The sequence below is a fragment of the Eptatretus burgeri genome, chromosome 6 (genome assembly GCF_056783735.1).
Source record: "Eptatretus burgeri isolate ZD-2024b chromosome 6, Ebu_testis_v1, whole genome shotgun sequence".
In the NCBI taxonomy this organism is placed as follows: domain Eukaryota; kingdom Metazoa; phylum Chordata; class Myxini; order Myxiniformes; family Myxinidae; genus Eptatretus; species Eptatretus burgeri.
The window spans coordinates 77,484,888-77,510,109 of NC_140966.1; the positions used below are offsets into that span (position 1 = coordinate 77,484,888).

General features: G+C 43.7%; 1 protein-coding gene across 13 annotated transcripts in view; it reads right to left on the reverse strand.

The window, feature by feature from the left end:
* Positions 1–25,222, reverse strand: part of SVOPL (SVOP like) — a 181,371-nt gene that overhangs the window by 10,251 nt on the left and 145,898 nt on the right. For 11 of the 13 annotated variants that reach the window (XR_015059354.1, XR_015059353.1, XR_015059358.1 and 8 more), the window contains one exon: positions 8,029–8,118. Coding sequence is in view for 9 of the 13 variants with exons in the window: in XM_085885764.1 (XP_085741890.1) it covers positions 8,029–8,118 (90 nt within the window). In the remaining 4 variants the exon portion in view is untranslated. Of the gene's footprint in view, positions 1–6,628; positions 6,767–8,028; positions 8,119–25,222 lie in introns of those variants that run through there. The other 2 variants (XR_015059355.1, XM_085885760.1) reach the window with 2 other exon arrangements.

Genomic DNA, 25,222 nt, shown 5'->3' on the forward strand with positions numbered 1-25,222 from the left:
CCTTGCGTCCGCGTGTCCACGGGTAGGAGACATCTTTTCACCATTGTTCGAAGTTCTTCGCGGCTAATTTTTTATGGGGCTTTTTCAACAATGAGCTATAGCTTGTTTTTACGATTTAGGTCTATTCATAACGGGTTGGACAAATGCACAATGAACTAATAATGTGCATAGAGCGCTTTGATTACTTATAGATACGATATACCAACGAATAATTATCGTGAAGCCGGCGTTCACAAACTATGCCCAACGATAGCCTAACTTATCCATATCGTGCGGCAGTTTATCTTTGCCGGTGATGTGGGGTTTGCTATTCATAGGCTGCCACTCAACGATTTAAATGGCTGCAGCTCCACTATTGAAAGTAGACGCTTGCGCTCAACAATTGGATTTTTTTTACACTCAACGACTTTTAAACGGTACCACTCAGCTATTTTCATTGTTTACAATGAACGATTTAAATTGCTGTCACTCGCCTTTGTTTTTTGACGCTGGCGCTCGGAAATTTTAATCGTTTCTATTGAACGTGCTAAATCGCTCAAACCCCACTATTGAAAGTAGACGCTTGCGCTCAACAATTGGATTTTTTTTACACTCAACGACTTTTAAACGGTACCACTCAACTATTTTCATTGTTTACAATGAACGATTTAAATTGCTGTCACTCGCCTTTGTTTTTTGACACTGGGGTTTTGAAATTTGAAGCGTTTCTTCTGAACGTGTTAAAATGCTCAAACTCGACTATTTTAAATAGACGCTGCCGATGGACAATTGGAATCATAGCCAAGCTAGACATCGAAGTGTGAACATCCTCGTCATGCCGAAGAAAAGTTTGAAGAATGCTGCAAATAAGTGTCCTGGCCGTGGCCGTGGACGCTGACGCAAGGACGATCCATTATACCGACGTCTTTCAGCCTATGAGTAACTTAAAACTAACGTCTGTCGACGTGTGGCAACGATCGCGTAACGTGCCAACAACACGTTAATCATAGGTTAGAAATAAGTTTCGGGTTCGCTAAACATTACCTCGGCGTGTCTCAACTTATGATGAACTTACAAGTAGCATGTGTTGACGTCTGTCAACGATCGCAGACCGTGCATACAACTTGTGGCCAGCGTAGCGGAACGTGTGAGTCATACGCCAGCATACGTCGTGAAATTTCAAGCATGAAAAAATTTGAGGACAACCAAAAAGTACAACGTTTAAAGTCAACGTACAACGACGTATGGCAGTGTTTTTCAGCGTGCTCTCAATGTTATCAAAACTTACCCATAACGTATTCAACGTGTGCCAGCGTTTTAGAAAAAAAAATTCAAAAATCGGCATACGTTGGCTAAAACGTCAAGGTGTGTCCGGGCCTTAAAGCAAGTGAAGTCTCGATGATCTCTGGGACTGCAAAGAAGCAGAAGTGCATTCCCATTCATCAAGTAGCAAAAAAAGTTCCTGATGCAGTGAAGAATAACCTCTTGAGTTGCTACGCACTCACAGGTTGCGACACAACCTCTTCGTTCAGTAGATGTGGAAAAAAGACCTGCTGGAATTTTTTTTTGAAAAGCCCACGACTGGGAGAAGGGATTGGCCGTGATGGTGAGCTTGGACCGGTTGAACAGTTTGTTTGCAACCTCTATGGAAGTCCAGGGCTGCAAACAATTGATAGTGCAAGATTGAACATGTTCAGCAAAGCCAAGACAGGCCTGGAACTGCTTCCTCCAACACGTGATGCTTTGGAGCTTCATGTGCAACGCGCCAACTTCCAGGCCAAGATTTGGCTTCAGGCAGAGATGGAAACTATTGTTGTGACATTGCCCCCAGATGCTTGGAAGAAGGAGTCAGGTTGTCTGAAACCTCAATGGACCAGGCTACCTCCTGTACTATCGTCCTGCCTCGAACTTGTGACCTGCTCTTGCAAAATGAAGTGCAACACTGCTAGATGCACCTGCTTCAAAAACAATATGAAATGTACAAATACCCGTGGCTGCGGTTCTATTGACTGTTGTAATCCATCAGATTGAACACTATTTCTGTCAAATACATATTGCATACACATCAAATTTTGTTTAAAATATATATTCATTTGTTCTAATTTGATATTCTAATGCCATTTGTTTTTAATAATACTTCAAAAGATGCATCTGTATATATTAATTCTTGGCAATTTAAAGAAATATTATATAAAAGTAGTAGTATTTTTTTCTGACTACTTTTCGGTGTTATACGAGGGTGGACTATATATTATTATACTCGGGTGGACTTTGACCTACATGACCTACTTCTGAGATCAATATTCTGACCTAAAAATAGTACCAAACGGTTTGTCTGTTCCATACCTTTCTTTTATTTTCATATATTAAATGACTATATTTGGATGACTTTGAAATTTGACCTTTTTTGGAGCCCAAAATGACCTTGAAATGACCTTTAAGGTCAATTTTTTTTTTAGTGGCATCCACCCTAGTATTTCTGTCTGACCTATGACTGATTGATTTAGCATGGGTGCTGGCTATTAACATTCCATGCAGGTAAAACTCACAATTTTGGTCCTTGGCTGGTCCACTATTGCCGGAACTCTGAATAATTCCAAATTCCAGCCCAAATGACGTTTTGTTATCAAAGCTCATGGAAGAGATGGAACAGAACATAACAGCTAGAACATCGTAGAAAGTGGGGGAGACACCAAGAGAGTAAAGGGAGGGGGAAGAACACATGGGTGTGAACAAGCTGTTTGCAAGCTCACACCCAAAAAGTAAAGGTCTGAAAAGCGAGTGAGGGAATTAGGGAGAACAAGGATCAATTGGGTGGGGATAGAGGGAACAAAAATCAAGAAAAAGAGCAATCAGACATTGCAAACCCTCGCCAGGACTTCTTTTGAGTGGTGTATTTTTTTTTTTATAGATTTTCAGGTAAATCCAATATGACCAATAAAATCATATGACCAATAAAATCATATGTGTGAACCGTTCCTCATGGAGAGGCGGTCATATGCGTAAAGTTTCTCCTCAATCTATTTAGCCACTTCAGAGAAGATTTTTGAAAGTTTATTTTTTTACAATACGGCTGCTGAATCACCTGACCGATGATGTCATCAATTTGGTTTCTGTGGACCATTTTATTCTTAGATGACCATCAAAAATTTTCATACTGATCGGATGTGGCGTTCTTACATGTGCAATTGCGATGTCATAACGAGGGAACCCATGACGTCAAAAAATCACACTCATTCTCTATGTGGAGTACTTGCTATGTTCCAAGTTTGAAGTTTTCCCTTGGTGCGGTTTCAGACACAGAGGTCCAAAGTTTTTCGGTTTTTACAATATGGATGCCACACCACATGACCTTGTTCTTCTTTCGGCTGCTCCCGGTAGGAGTCGCCACAGCGGATCATCCGTTATAATCCGCATACTGATTTGGCACAGGTTTTATGCCGGATGCCCTTCCTGACGCAACCCTGGTCGCCTCTTACGACACAGGGATAAGGATTGGGTTTCACCATGATTCCTCGCTGCCCTACACTCTCTCATAGCGCGGCCCAGCGCAGAGAGCCCATCCTCAAGCGATCCTCCAACCCAAGCCTCCGAGTAGCCGGATTACAGGTGCACGCCACTACGCCCGGTTTCCATACCACATGACCTATGACATCATAATTATCATTGAAACATTATATACGAGTAGTCACACCAATGGTGAAAATTTCATCTCAATTTGACAAGTGGTTGCGGAGAAAAACATGAAAGTTCTGTGTAGACAACAGACAGACAAACCTCTGCTCCTTTGGCGAGGGTAGTAATCTAGACAGGAATGGGGTGGGCGAAATGAGGGGAGAAAAGATAATGAATATGGATAGGGGGTGACCTGATAAAGGGGATGACCTTCAGGGATGATGTTCTCATGAAGGCCTGGTGTGAATGTTGGGCCTGGTCAGCCGCAAGGGCGTGAAACAGCCTGGTCAGCTGTTTCCTAAAAGAGTTGCCCCCTCCCCCCCAAAAAATAAAGAAGCTTTTCTTGACCTCACAAGAAGGTTGGAATAATTTGGACTGTTAAAATAAGTAGTAGACTCTCTTGTCAAGCCACAGTCGGGAAGTGTGGTGATGTGCAGATGTATCAGATCAACCGTAAGCTGGATCAGTCGGGGGTGGGGCCTACAGCCTCAGACAGATGAGGCAGGCCTGCGGATGGTTCCCTGGTTTTTGGATCTGTGTTCATGGTTACGTCTGTGTCCTATTTGGGGCACCGCATTGATGGCAAACGCACAAAATCCCACTGAACAGAAGTTCAGAGCAATCAAAGACGTCTCTGCTCATGCCAACATTTCTGAACTCAAGGCTTACATTGGCATGCTACAGTACTACAGCAGGTATATCCCAAACTTTGCTACCATGCTATCTTGGGTGAAGAAATTTCACCAGAACATCTTTGGTCGGCATTTGAGGACTTACATGGACCACAAACCACCTATTTGTTTATTTGGTCCAACAAAAGCTCCCTCAGAGTTCTTGTTGCCTTGGACGGCTGGTCACTTTCACTCTTGACTTGTGATCATGACATTGTACGATGTCACATAAATTGACGGTCACATTCTGTACAATGGCAAACAACTCAATCTTCCACTCATGCAGATGGAATAGAGATTACAACCCTGATCTTTGCCTTGCATCAATTGACAAGTCATTGCAGCCCTTAATGGGGTCACACAAGACCTAAGGGGTCACACAAGACCCCTATTTCCCTCACAGCCAACACTGCCCTGCCATCATCCATGTTGGGATTGAAGTACCACACATCTCATCAAAGCCTTCCCCTCAATGGAAGTTTTGTTGTGTCAATTGGTCAGGTTTTGCTGCAGAAGTGGATGAGAAGATGACTTCCATTGATCCAAGACCTGAGAATTATAAAAAGTCCTTTGTCAACTTCTCAAATTTTCTGCCATGAACAACTCCCTCATGGCTACAGAAAAACTTTCACCCCTTACTGTCTCCTTGAAACTGAAGCCTTTTTGTAGGAGGATGAGACAACTGTAAACCAAGACGCAGCTACTCAACTTCTCCAATCTCTTCACTTTGCCTCGCTGCTGATGAAACGACATTTGCGGACACAACTGGATTGTCTAAGACCTGACGTGATGTCAATCGTGTCGTAAAATCAATGGAACCAAAGACTTCATCATGACAAAAATGCTGTACAGCACTCAATAAAAATCAGGGAACTGCTGTTTGTGAGAAACTTTGGTGATGGAAAGGCTTGGTTACACTCGGGAGGGTTCACAAAATGGAGGGACCATTGTCCGAAATGAGAGAACTTGAGGACAATCGAGTCGTCCAGAGACGCCTTTATAATGTCCTGTGTCGGTCTTGTGATCCTGACAGCTTCACAAATGATGCCTTGTCATTCCCTGAACCTGTGAACAGCAACATTGTTGCTACAGATGGTCCTGCACCACTCACTGAAGCGGTCTCCAATAAGGACTCAGATGTTGCAGCACCACCAGCGGAGACATTTCTTGGCTTTGCAAACCAACAATTATCTGGAGTTCGAAAGGCACATTATCGCCTTGATTTGTAGCTGATACTCATATATTCGTGATCCTTGTAGTCTTCACTAGTGTCTTCATTACTCTTGTATTCATCAATGCATTCCACATACTTAATGGGGGAGATGTAGTGTATCGGATCAACTGGAAGTCAGATCAGCTGGGGGCGAGTCCTACAGCCTCAGACAGTGTAGGCAAGCCTGCGGATGGTTCCCTGGTTAGCTCACCTGGAACGTAGTTCCAGGAGCTTATGGGATGGCACGTCGTCCATCCGTCTGTCCATCTGTCCATTCAAATACTTTCAACTTCTTCTCTGAAACTACACGTAGGATTTCGATGAAACTTTATCACAACGTTCATCACTGTGTATGTACCAAAGTTTGTTCATGGCATTAAAAAATAAAAATAAAAATAAAAATAAAATAAAAATAGGGCCCGAAGTGGGGTTGCCCCCCAAAATAGGTATTTGCTTTCTCCTCAGAAACCACACACAATTCCGATGAAACTTGACCACAATCTTTGTTCATGGCATGAAAAAAAAACATCGGTATTTACTTTCTTCTCCATGACATATTTTGTGGGTCATCCATGCCTATCAGTTGTCCCCTGGTTATCTTATCCAGCCATTACCAGGTGAGCACCCAGGGGTATTGCCCCTATATTATTTGGTTTAGTGAGCACAGTAAAAGACCGACATAAAAAACTGCCTTATCTGTTTGATACATGACAGCTACGTGTTTCCCAAAGGCGCCTTTGTTTGAGTTGTGCAGGTGACTGAAATTGGCAGATGTTTTGTTGAATATTTAGCATCAATAGATAAATTTACACTTCCATGTATGCAAAATGGTGTACATCGCTATGAAATGGACATAAATCATGCAGTTGTATGTGCGATCAAGCATGCCAGTAGAAATTGAAAAAAAAATTAAAAAGGAGAAAATAATCTTACACTTGCACAAAGAAAAAAAAAAAAAACAAGCAGTCATAGACTGGTACTTACGAAATCGTCAACTTGACCTCTGACCTTGTCTAATAAAAGCTGTCTCGAGAGAAGGTAGCGACGCAAACCAGAAGTTTCTATGATGATTCTGTACCAAACCATCAAAAATCGAATGTTTGACCTCACTGTGACCTTGACCTTTGACCGATTTTGACCAAAATCGAATCAGCACTAGCCATCAGCCTCCTGAATCATGTGGTGTAATTTGATATTGGTAGCTTCTTCCGTTCTCGAATTATCGTGCCTACAAACAAACAAACAAACAAACACAAACAAACAAACAAAGGACGGAAGTCATCAATATACTTACGAAATCTTTAGATATCCAGGTGATCCAGGAAATCAAATCTTTAGATTTCGTAAGTAACAATTAAGAACAACAACAATAACTGTGATAATTGCAAAAAATAAAAAATAAAAATATTGAAAAAGGAAGAATGATTAAATATTTTTTAAATCGATCGTTCATTACAACTTTAACTAGAACGGCACTCGGTATAATGCATACCTCTGACAGGCTAACCCGTTTACATTTTGTATCCCACTGATAGGCCAGATGTGGATCCGCACCTGAACAAAATATCTAATCAGCAAGTTCATGTTACCTAACCAACTCATCCACCAAGTTTTGTCATAATCCATCCACAACTTTTTGAAACATCATGCTCATATCGTTTTTGGCCCCATACCTCAATGCTGAAGAGTCACTAAAAGATTAAGAAATTCTCGTATTCGGATCCAGATTTGTATCTTCACCAAAATCGAATCAATTCATCCTTGTTGCATATCCAACCTGTCCACCAAATTTCGTCTGAATCCATCAACAACATTTTGAGATATCCTGCTCACAGACAAACAAAAAGACAGACAAACAGAGAGACAATGGTGAAAAAAAAATGCAACCTCCCTCCACCTTTGGTGGCAGAAACAAAAAAAAAACTCCACGTTGCAATGAACATGACATGTGTAATAAATATATTAAAGTATTACAAACAAAGCAGATCATTTGTTGAACTTAGTTTAACTTACATGCATCATTCTCGATCTTCAAAAACCGCCATTAAATTGGAAAGAGAAGGTTGACTTGTTTTTAAACAATGAGCATGGACACTGTGGCATTGCTGATGTCGAAACCAAAATAGAAGTGCGTGGAGGTCTTCGAGGGTGCACTTTCAAGCTTCAAGCAAAGCACGACAACAGCTAAAAAGCTTTGTGGGGCTTGAATGATCTCAAAGTTGCCATCGTCAAGGAAACCATGGAAATTAAGAAATATGTTAATTTTGGGTTCGCAATGGGGGACTGAACAGGTGCATATAAATCACAACAAGATTGCTGTGTTAACACATGGTTGTTGTTGTTAACATTGTCCTCATTCGATTGCAGTTGCGAGCCAGATATTCACAATTTTGAAAACTCCCTTTGAAAGAAGCCTGAGGCACAGGCATGGAAAACCAGTTGATTAGGTTGACAGAAAGCAGAGAAAAACATGGGCTCAACCGGCCTTACCTGAGCCACGAAGGGTGCGAGAATTGCTCCGATTCGTCCCAAGGAACTGCATGAACCTAGGCCGAGTGAACGCACATTGGTGGGGTAAACCTGCACAAAGAAAGATAGAAGTTGGAATTACAATGGGCAGAACAAACAAACAAACAAACAATATGATCACCTTCAGAGCAAAAAAAAAAAATCTTCAAAAACCTCAATGGAGTCCACAGCCCAAGGATGCAGCCCAGTTAAATGAAAGGACCTGGGTTCGATATAAGTGTTTCAAGCTCAAAGCAAAAATGCATCTCTAAGACCATTTGAGAATTTCGGAAAAAATAATTCACCATATTGGGAAAATTTACGTGAATTTCAAGTTGAAGATCTCCCGACTCAGCTTTTAAATAAACTTCCATGGCAAAGTAACTTGACATGAATCTCAAGAGAAACACTCTTGGAGAAAAACAAATTGAAAGAAACTTGGCCAACATATTCATGAAAAGCCATGAACTCAATTGCCAAGTTGGAATGATAGGTTCTGATGAGTGAGCCTCGTATTTGGATCTGGTCCAAACTGTCCAGACATTACAGCAGCAATCTGTCTTTGTGATTCACATTTAATGAAGATCCCTTCAGCTCGCTGCACACTAGTCGATGTTCACCAATGTAATGCAACAACACAGTCGACAACAAATCTTGTACAATCTCGTTTTGTCATTGACTGCCAATGAATATTTTTGGGAAACAAAATGGCAATGAAGAAGAAATGCAGGGAAAGGATGAGAACGGTGAAAGCTCTGAACACTGCTGTTTTGGCACTCATGCTGGTACGTCACCGACGGCGTACCAAGAGAAACAAGCAGATGTTGGTAAAGCCCTGGCTGAAAAGAAGGCCGGCTCAGAGAGCATTCAATAACTTGCTCGTGGAACTTGCTGCAGAAGATGGAACTCATAGAAATATATATATATATATATATATATATATATATTTACTAGCAAACACCCATTTCATTTGGGAACGTACAGCTGCATGAAGCTCACAATCTCGCTTCTTCTGCCTCAATAAAAGAAAGACAGGCTTTTAAAATAGGCATTTTTATGTTTAAATTGACACATTTTTGTTCCAAGTAAATCTATTATCAGCTGTGCAAACAAGTAAATTATTAGTTTTATCCAATCAAGAAGCATTTTCAGCTCACCTGGACTTTAGTCAGGTGAGCTTATGCGATCGAGCAGTGTCCGTAGGAATGTGAGTGAGTCGGTCTGTAAACGCTTCAGTCATTATTGCTTGAACCAAACATACAATTTCGATGAAACTTGGCCACAAGCTTTATATCTGATGCCTAATCAAGGTGTATTGATCGCATCAAAATCTGCACTCAATAAGGGGGTTTTATTGGGGTTTATTGACCACCCCCCAAAAATAGGTATTTGCTTTCTTCTCTGAAATTGCACACATGGTTTCGATGAAACTTCACCATAACATTCATCACCCATAATGTACCAAAGTGTATTGACCGCATCAAAATCTGCACTAAGAGGGTCTATGGGGGAGGGAGGGGTTGACCCCCTAAAATAGGTATTTGCTTCCTTTTCCGAAACTGCACATACAATTTCAATGAAACTTGACCATAACCTTCATCACCCGTGTTATGGCATTTTGTTCATGGTTTGAAACACCATGTTTTGAAAATACCAAAGTTTGTTCATGGCATTAAAAAAAAAATCTGAGTCTGAGGGGGTCTGCGGGGGGTGAGGGGGTGCGGGGGAGGGGGTTTGAGTGACTGTTACTCCTGATCCAGGTGAGCTTCAGGATGCATGGTACAATTTTTATTATTTTATGACAGCAGGTCTTCAATTGTGAATTCTGTCTCTAATTCTGTTGGCAAAATGTGCACCAAGTTTAAGTTATCTGTAAACAGTTTAAATGCATGGTTAAACAGCGTTGTGGAAGTCCTGGATAATAGGATTAAGTTTTTTTTAGTAATCAGGGCTTGCTTTCACTGGGTCGGTCTAAACCAGTGTTGAACAAGCCGAGTGTTCGTAAAGACATTTGTGATCTCCAAGATAGCGACATAATTGCTCCAGCAGATAAGGCTGCTTATAATTTTATTGTGGTTTGTAAAAAGTTTTATGTGGAGGTTTTATTAAGAGAGTTGGGCATTGAAAACTAGAAACCTTAACTAGAATAGGAAAGAGCACATATGTTCATCGTCAGAAGCCGTTCCAAGATATTATCTCTGAGCATCAGGAAGTTTTCCTTGATAATTTCAGTATTAAATGTAAAGAGGTAATATTTGTATTCTTCAGCTTTTCTGGATTCCTAAGCTTCATAAGAACCCGGACAGGTATCGGTTTTTCGTGGGTGCCAGGCAGTGTACCACCAAACAGTTATCAGTTATAGTTAACTCAGGTTTACAAGTTGTTAGGGAACAGTCCAGGAAATATTGTTTAACAATTGAGAATAGTTCTCGTATTAACACTTTCTGGAGCATTAATTATATTCTTTACAGTTCTTAAATAGCATTAGATTCCTAAATATCAAGTCAGCTGAAGTTTTTGATTTTTCAACTTTATATACAAATTTTGGACTTAGTACCAGTGAGGGACGAGTCCAAAAATTTAGTACGAGTACAAACCTCTATCAGGTTTGATAGAGCATTCCTTTCCAAAAAGAAACACTCAAGTTTTCATTGTTTTGATAAGCAGAAGTTTAAGGATTTTGTTAATTTTATACTTTTGTGTCTTTTTGTGGGATAATGTTTCAACAGGTTCAGGGCAATCCCATGGGTGGGAAATGTAGCCCCCGACTCGCAGACATTTTTCTTACTTTCTGTGAATTTTCATTCATGCAGAAACTGATGAAGGAGAAAACATTAGGATGAGCAAAAATATTATCTCATACATGTCGTTATATCGATGATATTTGTGTGGTTAACAATATTTATTTTGAGAGGCAGCTTCACAAGATTTAACCAGATAGCCTGATTGTAATTTTATCCAGATAGCCTGGTTGTAATTTTATCCAGATAGCCTGGTTGTACACAGGAGTGGTAATGATTGTGCAGTTGCTGCATATCTGGATGTGTTGGTTGGAGTTGGACAGAATGGCTTCAGTACAAGTGTTTATCATAAGGTTGATTATTTCAGTATCTCTGTAGTCTTGTACACCTTTCCAGGTAGCAATGTACGAATTAAAATGGGTTGCAATGTCTTTTCATCTGAGCTACTTTCCAATAAAGACAAGGAGGATAACAAACCAGAGATAAAAAAATTAGTTTGCTTTAACCCACACTCGAGCAGACACCGGAACCGAAATTAAGAAGAAACTGTCTAACCCACCGTGTTCATTTCTAGGCTTTGCCGATTTCATATTAAAAACTAGATGGTATTCATCGAACACATACCCCACACAATCTTGAGAAGGACTTTATGCGAACCAACTCTTATATTTTTAAAGGTTTTTTTTTCTTTCATTCAATATGTCAGGTCAGGTCAGATTAGATCTATGACTTGCAACAGGTACCATGTAAACCTGTACTAACCTGTTTCATGGATGGGTTGTCCATGACTAAACTGTCTCCCTCACCAAGTTTCTTGGTGGGGAGGGGTGTATAGATATGGACACCCAGCAGAATTTAAAAAAAAAACCACAAAACCTGTCAAAGGGTGGAGGAGCTCCGAGTGAGCCAACAGCCATTCATATCGAGTGTCCAACTGTATCGGCGGACATCCTCCGAAGTTGGGTTACTTTATTATTTTTTTAGGAGGTTGGTGGCAGGATTTGCACTCTGGCCACCGTAAAACCCTTCATTGTACCACAAATGTACCACATGTACAAACCACATGTACAAATGTACCACAAATGTCCGCAAAATGTACTGTGCTGTATCACGTGATTGGGTTTTCGTATATCATGCCTCGCCCGCTAGGGGTGGCAGGAATGTACTTCCGGACGTGCAATAAAGCGGAGTTGATGCTGGCGCGCTTGCTTCTCGTGTTCCACTGCACCTCGTACACTCTAGTTGGCTGACGAGGATGATTGAAAACGGACAGGTGCCCGTTTTCGTCGGAGACGACTTCAAATTGTTTTCAGAACAATTGGGATGCTATTTCCACGTGAATGATGTGGTCGACGAGAGCAAACAGAAGTCGATCTTGCTCGCTTCGCTTTCGGCGGAGCATTATCGACAACTGAGTGATTTGGTGGCGCCGGACAAGCCCTGTGATGACGGGCTGTCGTTTCGGGACATCGTGGAGAAGATGAAAGCACACATGGCGCCAGAGAAGTCATTACAGCTCGCTCGATACCAGTTCGATCGCCTCTCGAAAGGGGCAGAGGAGCGCGTCGCTGATTTCGTGGCGCGGATTAAGCATTCTTCCGTGGCATGCAAGTTCACGGCGGGGGAGCGTTTTATCGCTGGTTTACAAGATGCGAAGATGGTTTCGGCGGTTCTACGGCTGAAGGGTGAAGTCATTACATTCGACTCGGCGGTCAGCACGGCTACAGTGGTCGAGCAGACTCGCGGGGATGTTCGGGCCATTACCCGCAACGCATGGTCGCGAGCACCCCGGGACGCGCGCACGACCTTCGGTTCGGGTCGGACGTCGCCGCACGGCCGCACGTGCGGCGAGGTGACCCCGCGGACGTGTTTGGGATGTGGAGGTCGACAACTGCGCCGTGCGTGCCCGTATAAAGGCACCGTGTGTTTGAATTGTCACAAGGTGGGTCATCTGAAGCGTGTGTGCCGTGGGGCACCGGCCACCGTTAAGGTCATGGACGGCGATGTGCGAGGCGACCCGGGGCAGAACCGGTGGCCGTTGTTGGGCCTGTTTTCAATTGGCCCGGCGGCGGCGCGCCCGATGACAGTGGAAGTCGAAGTGAACAAAACGCCGATCACGTTCCAGGTCGATACGGGAGCGGCTGTGTCGATCATCGGCGAACAGACCACGCTTAGACTCAACGGCCTGAAGCTTATCAGGTTCAACCTCACACTGTTCACGTACACCCGCGAGAAGATAACGCCAGTCGGGATGGCAGACGTGCCTGTGCGGTACCAAGGCCAGGTCACCACGCTTCGGGTGTACGTCGTGCGGGGGAGGGGACCGTCTCTCCTCGGCCAAGATTGGCTGGGCCGCATCAGGCGAGACTGGGCCGCAGTTCACCTTGTGCAACCCATGCCGAGCCGGTGGGAGGATCAGTTGGAGAAGATTCTTCATAGACATCAAGGTTTGTTTTGTGACGACCTTGGGAAACTCAAGGGCATGGAGGCAAAACTCTTCCTGAAGGAGGGGGTGGTTCCTCGTTTTTGTAAACCACGTTCGGTGCCGTATGCCCTGCGGGACAAGGACAAGGGTGAACTGGATAGGCTGGAGGCCTGCGGAGTGATCGAACGGGTGTCGTGCTCAGATTGGGGCACCCCGGTTGTCACGGTGCTGAAACGGAATGGAGACGTCCGATTGTGCAGGGACTTCAAATCCACGGTTAACCCGGGGCTCAGCGTGGAGCAATATCCACTGCCATCAATCGATGAAATATATGCGCGATTGGCGGGGAGTCAACACTTCACGAAGCTAGACCTGCGTGATGCATATTTTCACCTGGCGATGGATCCCGGGAGTAGCGAGCTTTTGACAATCAACACGTGTCAAGGACTCTATCGATATACCCGACTCTGTTTTGGGATTGCTTCGGCCCCAGCCTTGTGGCAGAAAGCCATGGATCAGGTTTGCATTGGCCTGCCCGCTCAGACCTACCTGGACGATGCACTCATTGTGGGGAAAACGGCGGACGAGCACCTTGCGAACATTGCCCAAGTGCTGACAAAGCTAGAAGCGTGCAGCCTGCGCTTGAACAGGGACAAGTGCGTGTTCTTCAAGCAGCGCTTGGAATACCTCGGGCACATCACCACGCTGGAGGGGCTGTTGAAAGGTCCTCGGACGGTGGAAGCGATTCAACACATGCCACCGCCTCGCGACAAGACGCAGCTGCGCTCGTTCATTGGTATGGCCCAGTATTACCAAAGGTTTGTGCAAGGGCTCAGCTCACAACTTGCGCCGTTAACACGGTTGCTCAGGAAGGACGAGTGCTGGGCTTGGGGGCCTGCACACCAGGCGTCGTTCGACCGCGTCAAGCGGCTGCTCACAGAGGATACGGTCCTCATGCACTCCGAGCCTGCGCGTCTGCTCCTATTGGCATGCGACAGCTCTGCATATGGCATCGGGGCAGTGCTCTCCCACAGGATGGATGATGGTTCCGAGCGGCCTGTTTGTTTTGCATCCCGGACCCTGTCCGCAGCAGAGCGGGATATGCCCAGATCGAGCGCGAGGCTCTCAGCCTCGTCTGGGGTGTGCGGAGGTTTCATCAATACCTGCTGGGGCAGCATTTCAGTTTGCAGACGGATCACAAATCGCTTCAATTCATCCTGAGACCCGAAAGCGGGGTGCCGGTGGTAGCGGCCGCGCGAATACAGCGGTGGTGTCTGTTTCTTGGTGCTTACGATTATGATATTCAGTTCCGAAGCACCGAGAAACATGCTAACTGCGACGGGCTCTCATGCTTGCCGTGTGCGGAGGGTCCGGCTGCGTCTGAGTTGGCCGACCGGGTCGATGTGTTCGCGCTGGGCCAGGTCCAAAGCGGGCCGGTCACCGCCAGACAGGTCGCGGTGGAATCGGCTCGTGATCCGGTGCTCGCCCGTGTCGTCCAGGCGATGTCTACGGGGAATTTGAGGGATCTGCCTTCGGCACCGGCATTTCAACCTTTCAAGTCACGCGCATCGGAGCTGTCGTTGGTCCAACGGTGCGTTATGTGGGGAATGAGGACCGTGATTCCACCAAAGTTCAGGCAGCGGTGTTTGGAAGAACTGCATGTCAGTCACCTTGGCGTCGTGAAGACCAAGAGTCTTGCTCGTAGTAAACCATCTCCCTCACCAAGTTTCTTGGTGGGGAGGGGTGTATAGATATGGACACTGAGCAGAATTAAAAAAACACAAAACCTGTCAAAGGGCGGAGGAGCTCCGAGTGAGCGAACAGCCATTCATATCGAGTGTCCAACTGTATCTGCAGACATCCTCCGAAGTTGGGTTACTTTATTATTTTTTTTCGGAGGTTGGTGGCAGGATTTGCACTCTGGCCACCGTAAAACCCTTCATTGTACCACAAATGTACCACATGTACAAACCACATGTACAAATGTACCACAAATGTCCGCAAAATGTACCACAAATAAATCTGTAAACCCACTCTGTGGGAGTACATCCAGTGCAGCTGCTCTCCACAAGGCATCTCACTGGATGACGAGGTTGGGGCAAAGCCTTCGGGACCCCCACTCTTTGATGAAAGTAGGAAAACCACGGGTAATATTTCAGGGTCAGATTGCGCTCGTGTGTGTCGGGGTGGTGCTAAGGTGTCATCCACCAGATGGCGGTCGACTTGGGTTAACCTGAGGCCGTTCCTTCGGGTGGGTGCCTGGAATATCCTATCCCAAAGAGAGGATGATCACCTGTCTCTGTTATCATCTGAGCTCAAATGTTTAGACATCGGTATCACAGCACTCTCTGAGGTTCGGAGACCGAATAGTGGTGAGATAAAGGTGGGTGGTTACACCTACTCTTGGTCTGGTCGCTCTGATGGTTACCATACCCAAGGAGTTGCTGTAGCTGTGTCCAATAAGCTGACCCCAATGATAATTGAGGTAACACCGGTCAACGAGCGTATTATGAGACTAAGGATTCGTCACTCCTTAGGTGTCATTTCCCTGGTCTCTCTTTATGCTCCGACTGAGGCGAGTGACCTCACCGTGAAGGACGCATTCTATGCTGCGCTCGAGTCTGTGGTTGACTAGTGCCCCCGAGGAGATACTCTTATCGTCTTGGGGGATTTCAATGCATAAATTGGAACTGATGGGGATGGTTATGAGACGTGTTGGTCCCCATGGCTCTGGAACTGTGAACCAGAAGAGCACTAAGTTCCTTGAATTTGCAAGAAGTCATGGACTTAGGGTGGCTGGTTCATGGTTTCACGGCCCACATGCTCATCGATGGACTTGGTATTCCAACGCTGGCGGTGTGGCAAAGGAGATTGACAATGTGCTCTTTGATGGTCGCTGGAGGATGATCCAGAACGGCAGGGTAATCTGGAGTGTCCAGTTCCTCAATACCGACCATATGCTTGCTGTAGCAACTCTGAAGTTGCAGCTTAAAACTGGGAGAATGGCACCATCCCAGCCGAGGCTGGATGTTGACCAGCTTAAGGATGAGAGGGTAGCTGAGGTGTTTGCGAACAGGCTGAGTGGAGATTTGCGGGGTCTGGGTGCTTTGGGGAATCCTGAAGAGTTGTGGAGTGCCTTCCAGACCACCGTCCATGATGTTGCCGGTGGATGTCTTGGAACTCACCGGAGGGCGAAGAAGAATTTTGTCTTTCAATGGACACTGGATACCATTGACCAGTCGCAGGGCCAGGCTGAAGGGCAGAGCTGAGCTGTTCAGGGAGCTGAAGTGTAAAACTGTATATGCGCTCAGGGTGGACAAGCAGGCGTATGTGCGAGGAATCTGTGAGGGGGTAGAGCATCACCGATGGTCAAGTGATTCTCATCCTTCTTACAGGGGAATTGGTGCATTGTGAAAACTTACATTGCATTCCTCCAAGCCCAACCCTCAGTGGACTGCAGTGAGAGAGGAGGGCGGTGGGCTCTTGACAGAGGAGTCTGAAGTGAAGGCCCGCTGGGCCGGTTACGTTGAAAGGTTGTACCAGGCTGATCCACCAGTTGTCGTGTTGGATGTCCATGGTGTTACTTTCCCTGTTGCTGACCCTCCAATCAATTGTGATCCACCGTCATTTATGGATACACAGGATGCGCTGAACAGGTTGAAATGGGGTAAAGCTCCCGGGATCTGTGGCATCCATGCTGAACTTCCCAAGGCTGGTGGAAATGCTGCATTCATGTCATTGCATGCAGTTCTGTACTCTGCTTGGAACACAGGCATCATCCCAACTGACTGGAAGAGGGGCCTTGTTGTCCCTCTCTGGAAATGGAAGGGTGATCGCCAAGACTGCAACAACTATCGAGGGGTGACGCTGCTATCATTGCCGGGTAAGGTCTTCGCTCATCTAATTCTTGACAGGATTCACCACGATCTGCTTGAGCACCAGCGTCCAGAGCAGTCAGGCTTTACACCATAGAGGTCAACGATTGACCGTATCCTTGCTCTTCGTGTCCTCACCGAATGCAGACGAGAGTTTTGGCACCGGCTGCTTGCAGCCTATGTTGATCTCTGTAAAACATTCAATTCAGTGAATCGGGATGTCTTCTGGAGGATTCTTGGTCTTCGTCGGGTGCCACCAAAACTGATCATTCTGATGTCTAAACTATACTCAGGTACTGAGGGTGCTGTGAGATGTGGTGATACTACCTCTGACTTATTTCCAGTTGTCACTGGAGTTCGTCAGGGGTGTGTACTGGCCCCCACACTTTTCAGCACTTGTATGGACTGGATTTTAGGGAGGATGTCGGAGAGATCAAGCTGTGGGGCATCATTTGGGAATGTCAAGATCTCTGACCTTGATTTCGCAGATGATGCAGTCATCTTTGCAGAGACTCTAGATATCCTTTTGAGGGCCCTCAAGGTGCTGAATGAGGAGTTGGAGCCACTGGGATTACGGGTTTCAGAGGTCAAAACTAAGATGCAGGCTTTCAATGACATCTTGAATGCTGCTGTCCTGTCTGTACCTGTTTGTGGTGAGAATGTTGAGATCATGGAGAAATTCACTTGCCTTGGCAATGATATTCATGTGTCTGCTGGCTGTGAGCCAGCGGTCATTAGACGTCTGGGTTGGGCCTGGGTAGTCATAGATTCACGGGCTCATGGGGTGTGGTGCTGCCGGTACCTGTGCAGGAGGACGAAAGTCTGAGTCTTCAGGTCCTTGGTGCTTCCAGTCTTGCTCTACGGATGTGAGAATTTAACTCTGACCAGGGATGTGAGACAGCAACGTAATTCCTTTGGTACCAGGTCTCTTCGGATAATCCTTGGCTATCGCTGGTCGGAGTTTGTGTCCACTGAGCAGTTGCTGAGAGAGACTCAAATGAGATTTGTTACCTCCATTGTCTTTGAGCGTCAGCTGCGGCTGTTTAGCCATGTGGCTCATTTTCCTGATGCTGATCCTGGTCACCAGATTCTCTCAGTGAGGGAGGCTTGTGAGTGGAGGAGGTCAATGGGCCGACCCTGTGCCTCGTGGTTGCAGCAGGTTGATTGGCATCTCAAGGAGATGGGAATGTGCCAGGCATCTGCCTGGGGGATGGCCAGATGGAGGCCCCTGGAGCACTGGCGGAAAGTGGACGCAGCGACGCGCTGCTCTGGCACATGCTCCCATACCTGACCTACCTGACCTGATCCAATATGGCTGCCAGACCACATGACCGATGACGTCATCTTTATCAAACCACATATCCCACGGGTCGTTGATCAATTACGTAAATTTTGCGTTGATCGGAAAAGCGGTTTCTCCTCTGAAGATTTTCCCGAAGTTCCAATATGGCTGCCGGACCACGTGACACCTGATGGTCATTTTTATGAAAATCCTGTTCAAATTTCAAATAAATCGGTATAAATCGATGATTTAGATATCTGGACAATGCTGACCTTTCGGCTTACATTGACCCAAAAAAGGTAGTTGAATTAATTGACCAAATGTGCAAATCCTCTTCAAATTTCGATTCAATTGGATGAAAATTGACAATTTTAGAAATTCGGCACGTGTTGACCTCAAAAATAATTGGCTAATTGAATTCAGTGACCTGAAATACAAGTCGTCTTCAAATTTCAAGTCACTCGGATGAAAATTGAAGATTTTAGAAATCTCACCCAAGTTGTTGACCTTTTGACCTCAAAAACAATGGGATTCTTCCTTTTGACAATCTCTACCATGTGGTGAAATTTCGTGAAGATCGGTTTTAAAATTGTGACCTGTAGTAGATAAACAGACAGACAAACAGAATAACAAAATCCATCCATCCCTTGGGGTCATTCTCTGTGCAGAGCGTTGGTGCTGCCAAAGCAGTCTCCTTGGCCCTTGGCACAATCCTGGAGAGGTCGCCACTCTGACACAGGTTACCAGCAAGCTGGCACTCATTTTGCCGACCTCAGAAGGAAGACAGGCAGAGTCAACCCCACCTGGCATTAATTCAACAGCCAAGGGGGATTTGAACTTGGGATCCTTTCTGGGAAGGCAATGGCAAACCATTCTTCATAACTCTTGGCAAAAAATTCCATCAACAGCAACGATGCACTTTAAATAGGGTTTGGTACCAGAATTTTGTTTTTTAATAGTTTAATTACACTTTATTGCATGGCATCTGATGGAACCACGAACACAATCGCAATGACTTCAAAGCAAGTTGATATTTTCAGGATAAAAAAATCAACTTTAAAGGCTGGAATTTCACCTTTAACTGAGCCAGAAATGGGTGTGTCAACCACACCTATTGCAGCACGGATCACATTACTAAGAAAAAAAGCAATCAGAGATTGCAGACCCTCGCCAGAACTTGTTTTGTATGGTGTTTGTCTCGCTTTGTGTGGTGTATTTTGTATGGTGTTTGTGTACAGGTGTTACGTAATTAATAATGGACATAACTAGAACTGACACTTTATAATTGGTGGCCATGATGACCGCATGCGAAGACGTTCCGCTTTGATCGGACACTTGACCCTCACCCATGGCGTTTATTATTGTTCAATTGAATTTAGAATGAGATTTAAAAAATTCAATTCAAATCAAATGGAAGATCAAATAGGTACATTCCTGCATTGGAGTCATCAGAAGGAACCCGAACAAGAAAAAAGCAAAGATGAAGTCATCAGGAGCAACCTGGATAGGAATCGCATTTCAGCAGCTACTCCTCTACCCTCAAGTCCATCCAGGCACAGCCAAGTGAGCCTTATTAAAAAAAAAAAAATCAAAACGAACCCAGTTCAAAATTTAAAAAATAATGCTGCCTGCCAGACCATGAATCCAATCAAGTTGAAACTTAAATCTTATATTCTCTGTCACTACTGGATCATAATTGTGAAGTGTCACATCAATCAATAAAGTGGTTTAAGAGAAATAAATTTTTTTAAGATAGTGCTTAATCCAATATGGCTGCCAGACCATGTGACTTATCCATCCATCCATCCATCCATTGGGACCATACTCCATGCAGAGCATTGGAGCTACCGAAGTAGTCTCCTTGGCTATTGGGCACAATCCTGGACAGGTCACCAATCCGATACAGGATACCAACAAGATGGCACTCATTTTGCCAACCTCAGGATGACAGGCTGAGTCAACCCCACTTGGTATTACTTCAACAGCCAAGTGGGATTTTAACTCAGGATCCTAGGATCCCAAGCCCACCATCTTAACCATTAAGCCAACACCAGGCATATGTGACATCGATTATTCATGAATACCCTGGTATCCCCAAGGCTTGGGGAACATTTCTGTGAAGTTTCCCCTCAATCTGTTCTGGAGAAGATTTTTATAGGTTTTATGGTAAATATGATATGGGTGCCAAAGCATGTGACCAATGATGTTATATGTGTGAACATTTTGTTCCTCATGGATAGGCGATCATAGCTGGAAAGTTTCACCTCAATCTGTTCAGCCATTTCAGAGAAGATTTTTGCAGTTTTGAAAACAAAAAGAAATCAATATGGCTGCCGAATCATGTGACCGATGACATCATCAATTGTTTTTCAGATGTAGCATTCTGCATATGCAATTATGACGCCATAACAAAGACACCTATGATGTCATAAAAATCACACTTATTCCCCATGAGGAGTAGTTGCCACGTGCCAAGTTTCAATTTTTTTTCCTTGGTGTAGTTGCAGAGATACAGAGGTCCAAAGTTTTTTTTTCTGTTTTTCCAACATTGCTGCCACATCACATGACCTATGATGTCATAATTATACATATATATATATATATATATATATATATATATATATATATATATATATATATATATATATATATATGCATACTAGTATGTGCCCGTACGTACGTGGCCGAACGTGCAAAAAAAAAAAAAATTCAAACCGCGAGCCAGAAACAACAACCACACAGGCCATTCCTTCGCTCTCGCGTGCCCCGGAATTTTGCATATCACAGTTACGATTATTCGCAATTTAGTTTTAATGGCCAATTATTCAATTAGCGCCAACGTATTTTGCCTTTTCGCAATGTAATCACAAGGAAAAACACAAAGAGAAGAGAAGAGAAAAAAAAGAAAGAAAAAAAAAACGTACGTGTAAAAAAATAACCAAAAAAAAAAAACTTTCAAACAACTACACAGGCCATTCCTTTTCTCTCGTAAACGACGACTGGATTGGGGCATTGTGTTTATCTATAAATGCACAGAAGACATCGAGAAATTATTGGAATACAGTGTCATCACTATCCGGAAGTCTGTACGTTGAAACCCGTAATGGGGAACGCGGCTGAGATTCTCTTCCAAATCGGCCATGGTGATGCAGCAACATGTCCTGTCATTGGTTGGTAAATAAATGGCCATAACTTGGGAAGCACTTGTCCAATTAATATCAAACCTTGAAAAGGCACATCCTCACGTCCCCAGCAATATACCTGGCAAGTTTCAATTATATCGGACCAGTGGTTGTCGAGAAACAGCGGTCTCACACACACACACACACACACACACACACACACACACACACACACACACACACACACACACACACACACACACACACACACACCTGGAAATATATATATATATATATAAAACATTCTACATGAGTCGTCACTCCCTATAGTGAAAATTTTGTCTCAATCTGACAAGTGGTTGGCGAGAAACAGCGGACACACACACACACACACACACACACACACACACACACACACACACACACACACACACACACACACACACACACACACACACACACCTGGAAATATATATATATATATATATATATATATATATATATATATATATATATATATATATATATATAAAACATTCTACATGAGTCGTCACTCCCTATAGTGAAAATTTTGTCTCACTCTGACAAGTGGTTGTCGAGAAACAGCGGACACTCACACCCACACACACACACACACACACCCACACACACACACACACACACACACACACACACACACACACACACACACCTGGAATTATAGATAGACAGATATATACATATATACTGTATATATATATATATATATATATATATATATATATATATATATATATATATATATATATATATATATATATATATATATATATACATATATATATATATATACATATATATATATATATATATATATATATATATATATATATATATATATATATATATATATATATATATATATATATATATATATATATATATATATATATATACATATATATATATATATGAAAAACATTCTACATGAGTAGTCTCTCCCTATAGTGAAAATTTTGTTTCAATCTGACAAGTGGTTGCAGGCAAAAACACAGAAAGAAAGAAACAAACAGACAAATGGATACATTTGCAATACCCTCTCCTCTGGCAAGGGTAACTAGAAAGAGCAATCAAAGATTGCTTGTTTTGTGTGGTAAATAGGATTTACTTAATGAAAGGTCTATGTGGTCTAAAGGGCAATGGTCTGAAAAGATGTGAAGGTCTAAAAGGTCTGATGGGTATAAAGGGTCTTTATTTTTTCCTTCTTTTTTTTTGTATACATAGTCGAGAGCGAGTGCACCGGGCGTAGTGGCGTGCGCCTGTAATCCGGCTACTCAGAGGCTTGGGTGGGAGGATCGCTGGAGGACGGGAGCTCTGGGCTGCGCTATGAGAGGGTGTAGGACAGCCCGGAATCATGGCAAAACCCAATCCTTATCCCTGTGTCATAAGAGGCGACCAGGGTTGCATCAGGAAGGGCATCCGGCGTAAAACCTATGCCAAATCAGTATGCGGATCATAACGGATGATCCGCTGTGGCGACCCCTAACGGGAGCAGCCGAAAGACGAACAACAACAACAAGTCGAGAGCTAGTGCAGTGAACAGATCAGGACAGAACAGACAAAAACAGGATGCAAAAAACACACATATGAGGTGGACAAAATGGATACAGAAGGAAACCCCAAGGAGGGAAAACTGGAAAATTGGAAGGAGGGATATGGGTGGGGTAAATGAGGGCAGAAAAGATCATAGTTTAGGATTGGGGACAATCTGAGATGGTGGTGAATAGCTGTCTTGAAGATCTGGAGGGAAGAATGAGATTGAAGAGAATGTGGAATTCCACAGGTGTGAAAAAAGAGGAACAAATGAGTGGAGGTGAGCAGTGATCCTGGATTTAGGTAGTTTCACCAGAAGGGGGTTGATGGTGGACTGTGCGTGCCCAGCAGAAACCTGGGGGGGGGAAGGGGTGGGGGACAAAGCATGGAAAGAGCAGAGGGTGCAAGACCCGAAAGGAGGTGGTAGAAGAAAAAGAGACCACCGACCTGTATGCCATAATGAAGTGAAAGACCCACAGGCTCAGCTTCAGAATGGGAGATTCCAATGATCTCGAAGGCCTTGGTTTCCATGGCATCAAGCTGAGCACGATGTAAGGCAGGGGAGCCAGCCCAGAGGGGAGAGCAGTACTCCATCAAGCTGATGAAAAGGTCTTAAAAGGTCTAATGCAGTCTAAAGTGTCTTAAAATGGATAAAAGGGTCTAAAAGGCATCGGACACTAAACTGTCTAAAGGGTAGTAAAAAGATCTGATAGGTGTGGAGGTCTGAAGGTCTTCAGATCTGAAAAAGGTCTAAAAGGGTCTAAAGGGTAGAAAGTGGTCTCAGAGATCTAAAGAATTGAAGGGGTCTAAATGGTCTAAGGGTTATAAAGGGGTTTAAAGTGTTGAAAGGATCTTAAAAAGTTTAAGGGGTGTGAAGGTCTAAAAGGTATGTTCCACTAGTACGCCATTAATGGACGGAATTAGTAGACGTATTAACAGTTGAATAATTATTGATACATTAATAGACGTACTCATGGTTCAATTCATGATCAAACAGCACATAATTAATAGATGTACTCACATTTCAACAGTACATAATTAATTTGGCTGAGAAACTGATTTGCAGCACTTCAGGATTCAAGAAAAATAAAAAATATATATAACTAGAACGGGCACTCGGTAGAGCGCATACCTTCGCCGCCGCTACTTTTTTCTGGGCACATTTGAAAAACGTCATTTTAAAAGTCCATTACGTCACAACCATCAGTCCGATGGACGTCAAATTTGGTGTTAGACGTCATTGAGGGCAGTCCAACAAAATGGAATGATAAACACTGAAAAAAATCGAAAGTTTAAAAATGACGTCATCTTGTGACGTCATTTTGACGCACTTCCAATGACGTCACTACCAATCACGGACTACCATCCTGAAAGCTCTTATTTCACGGAACATTTTAACATTGGTTTCATGTCAATAGCTCTATTAGATCTGAAGTTATGCCTACAAGTATATTTTGACCTTGAGTGTGACCTTGACCTTGACCATAGAGTTAATTTGCAAAACCTGTTCATAAATAAGCAGATATTTTGGTACTGATCATAATGCCTGGATTTGGGACAATTTGCTTTACAAATTACATAGATATTTGAATATAAAATATCAGGACATTTTAGCCACAATTGAAAAACGTTATGTTCAAACGTCAATGACGTCATAACGGTCAGTCCAAACGACGTCAAATTTGGTGTGTGATGTCCTTAAGGTAAGTCCTACAAAACGGTATGATCAAAACTGATGAGGTCGAAAATTGAAAATTTATGTCATCTTGTGACGTCATTTTGACGCACTTCTGATGACGTCACATCAAATCTGACACCACGCACCCGAAAGGTATTTTGTCATGGAACAATACGGCGTTGGTTGCATGTCGATACCTGTCTTATGAAGGAAGTTATGCTCAAAAGTTTGTTTTTGACCATTTCATAACCTTGACCTTGACCTTTGACCCGATCGCTCCCAAAATCTAATCAAATCGTCCTTGGATAATCACGAATCATCCCCCCAATTTTCATGCAATTCGGTTTAATACTTTCTGAGTTATGCGAATAACAAACAAACACACATATTCACAAATAAATAAATACACAGCGACCAAAACATAACCTTTCGCAGAATGCGAAGGTAATAATGTGGACTGTGATAAGACTATAATGACCCA